At 47.5% G+C, this 3,138-nt stretch overlaps 1 protein-coding gene across 1 annotated transcript in view; it reads left to right on the top strand.

Moving 5' to 3' along the window:
- The first annotated feature begins 836 nt into the window (after positions 1-836).
- LOC105003020 (phytanoyl-CoA dioxygenase, peroxisomal-like) overlaps positions 837-3,138 on the top strand; it is a 22,631-nt gene continuing 20,329 nt past the window's right edge. The window contains 1 exon segment of the mRNA XM_010859934.1: positions 837-911. Coding sequence (XP_010858236.1) covers positions 837-911 — 75 coding nt within the window.

Genomic DNA, 3,138 nt, shown 5'->3' with positions numbered 1-3,138 from the left:
GTAATATCATATGTGAAACAAGCCGCCAGTCCAGGTTCGATGCACGATACTGGATGCTTGGGGCTGGTGCACTGGGACGACCCAGAGGGATGGTATGGGGAGGGAGGAGGGAGGGGGGTTCAGGATGGGGAACACATGTATACCTGTGGCAGATTCATTTTGATATATGGCAAAACCAATACAATATTGTAAAGTTAAATAAAATAAAATAAAATAAAAATTCTAGCTCTTCCCTAAATTTCAAATTAGGAATTCCAGGGCTGTCCGATGTTTAGGGCTCCCTGCATCCACTGCACGGGTTCAATCCCTGGTCATCAAACTAACATCTGGCATGCTGAGCGGCCCGGCTTCCTACTCCCAAAGTTATACTAGAGCATTTCATAGACTCATTTATGTTCAACACCTTTTTTTTTTTTTTTTTAAATGACCAAACTTTATAGTATTTCAGACTGAATTCCCAGTAAATTGAATGTCTCTTCTGGAAAGCACATGTTACTTCTAAGAATTTTCATTCCTTCAGCAGCTTGGTAGAAGGATCTTCATGAATAAAATAAGTGGAACTATGTAGCTAAGCATGAGTTATGTTCTGGCATGCTTTCTTCCTGGGCAACCTTAACCCAGTGACTGAGCCCTTGGGAATAGTTTCCTGCTCTGTGTGACAGATATGATCTTCAGGGTCTTGTAGAACAAACTGTGTCAGTGCCCTTGGCCGACGTGGGAGGTGGCAGCTTCTTTAGCCCCAAGGCCTTGGCTGAGCAGGAGCGACGTGGAGGCGGGGCCGATAGCAGAGTTAAAAAGACGTGTGCCTCCAAGGGCCAGGTGTTCCCCGAGAGGCCATGGACCAGAACCACACCTCCTCCCGCCTACGCATCTTGCTGCGCCACCTCGATGGCTGCTTGGCCCGGCCCACTGTATCCTTTGGGAGCACGGCGTTCGAGCTCGGAAAGCGATGGCTTTCAGGGTGTATCATACAACCTCCCTGCTGACTCTTTCTGGCTCCTGGCTCCCACCATCTGTCCTTGTGATGGTCACATCTCTTCCAGGTGCTGGCGGGCGAGGACACGTACATCCCCCAGGAGGGCACTTGTCTGCCAGGTGGGTCTGGGACTGCTGGCTCCAGTGACTTGGCGTCGGAGTTGGCGTTGCTGCAGCCTTCCGGGCCCTCTCAGGGCCTCTGTTCCCCGGCTTTGGGAGGGGACGGTGGGAAGTCCAAGCTGGCTGACTCTCTGTTGCCCTGTCACTTTCTATACTTGACCATGCCTGATCGTGGGGCTGCCTAGAGACAGAGACCATAGCCAGGGGCGCAGAGCCACCCTGAGGAGCCGAGCGCTCCTCTCGGGATGGGGCTGCCCCCCAGCTCTTCTTCTTCAGGGGAGCCCGGTGGCACTTACACTGTTTCCTGGAGAAGGGCTGGGTGTCCTGTGTCTACTCCTGGTCAGGCCTTCTGAAATGAATCCAAGTCAATCTGTGCGCCACCGGTGTTGGATCCAGAGAGATGTCACTGTGTGCCTCAGAAATCAACTTGCTTTGCAGAATTGTTTTTGCGTGTTCAGTGATCTCATTCAGGGCTCACAACACAGGCTGGGATTTTGCTCTGCTGTATTCAGGATCCTGAAATCTTTCTTAAAGTCGATTCTGGTGGCTGTTCCTTTTAATTTCACTGCTGTTCTCCCAGAGGAGTTCCAATCAGAACCATTGTAAATTTAAAATCCCATCCACAAACTGATAAAGGGAACCTAGGTGACTCTGTGGCTTCCCTGGTGGCTCAGAAGGTAAAGAATCCACCTGCAAGGCAGGAGATCAGGGTTCAATTCCTGGGTTGGGAAGATCCCCTGGAGGAAGATTGGCAACTCATCACAGTATTCTTGCCTGGGGAATCCCCACGGACAGAGGAGCCTGGCGAGCTAGAGTCCATGGGGTGGCAAAGAGTCAGACACGACTGAGCAACTAGGCACAGCACAGGCGACTATAATCTCATTTTACAGGTGAGAAAGCAATTGAGGTTGGAGATTAAAACTCCTGACAAAGGTCATTTAAGGCACATAGTGGTTGTTAAAGTGTGGTCCCAGGGCCAGCAGCATCAGCACCACCTGGCTACTTGGTAGAAATGAAGGACCTCAGCCTCCTCTCAGACCTGTGGTGTCAACATCTGGGGACGTGGGGCTGGCAACCTGGTTTCACCTGGTTCTGATACAAGTTCAGTTGTGAAAACCACAAATATACTCGGACCAGATATAATTGGAACTAGATTAAGGTTTCTGAGTCAGGTTGTTAACACTTTCAAATTTTAATTGTGTGGGTTTTTTTTTTTTTTTTTGCCCACCTGTATGATACATGGAATCTTAGTTCCCCAACCAATGATTGAACCCATGCCCGCTGCAGTGGAAACACTAAGTCCTAACCACTGGACTGCCAGGGAATACCTTAAGTTTAATATTCTGATCATATTGGACTTAGCTTTAATAGTATGGAGGTCAGAGTTGGTTTTTTCCATATCTGTTTCCTAGAATAGCACCAACACAAGCTCCTATGGTGGTGGAAATGTTCTGTGCCAGTGCTGTCCAATATGGTAGCCACATGTGGCTATGAACACCTGAAATATGACTAGTGCAGTTAAAGCACTGACGTTTTCATTTGTATACATTTATTATTTTTATTATTTTTTAGTACAAATGTATTTATTTTAATCAGAGGCTAATTACTTTACAATATTGGTTTTGCCATACATTGACATGAATCCACCACGGGTGTACATGTGTTCCCCAGACTGAACGCCCCTCCCACCTCCCTCCCCATCCCAACCCTTTGGGTCATCCCAGTGCACCAGCCCCGAGCACCCTGTATCATGCATTGAACCTGGACTGGCGATTTGTTTCACATATGATATTATACATGTTTCAATGCCGTTCTCCAAATCATCCCACCCTCGCCCTCTCCCACAGAGTCCAAAAGACTGTTCTATACATCTGTGTCTCTTTTGCTGTCTCGCATACAGGGTTATTGTTACCATCTTTCTAAATTCCATATATATTCATTAGTATACTGTATTGGTGTTTATCTTTCTGGCTTACTTCACTCTGTATAATCAGCTCCAGTTTCATTCACCTCATTAGAACTGATTCAAATGTATTCTTTTTA

Source organism: Bison bison, unplaced genomic scaffold (assembly GCF_000754665.1).
Source record: "Bison bison bison isolate TAMUID 2011002044 unplaced genomic scaffold, Bison_UMD1.0 scf7180017864461, whole genome shotgun sequence".
Taxonomy (NCBI): Eukaryota; Metazoa; Chordata; class Mammalia; order Artiodactyla; family Bovidae; genus Bison; species Bison bison.
This window is presented reverse-complemented; position numbering and strand designations above follow the sequence as displayed.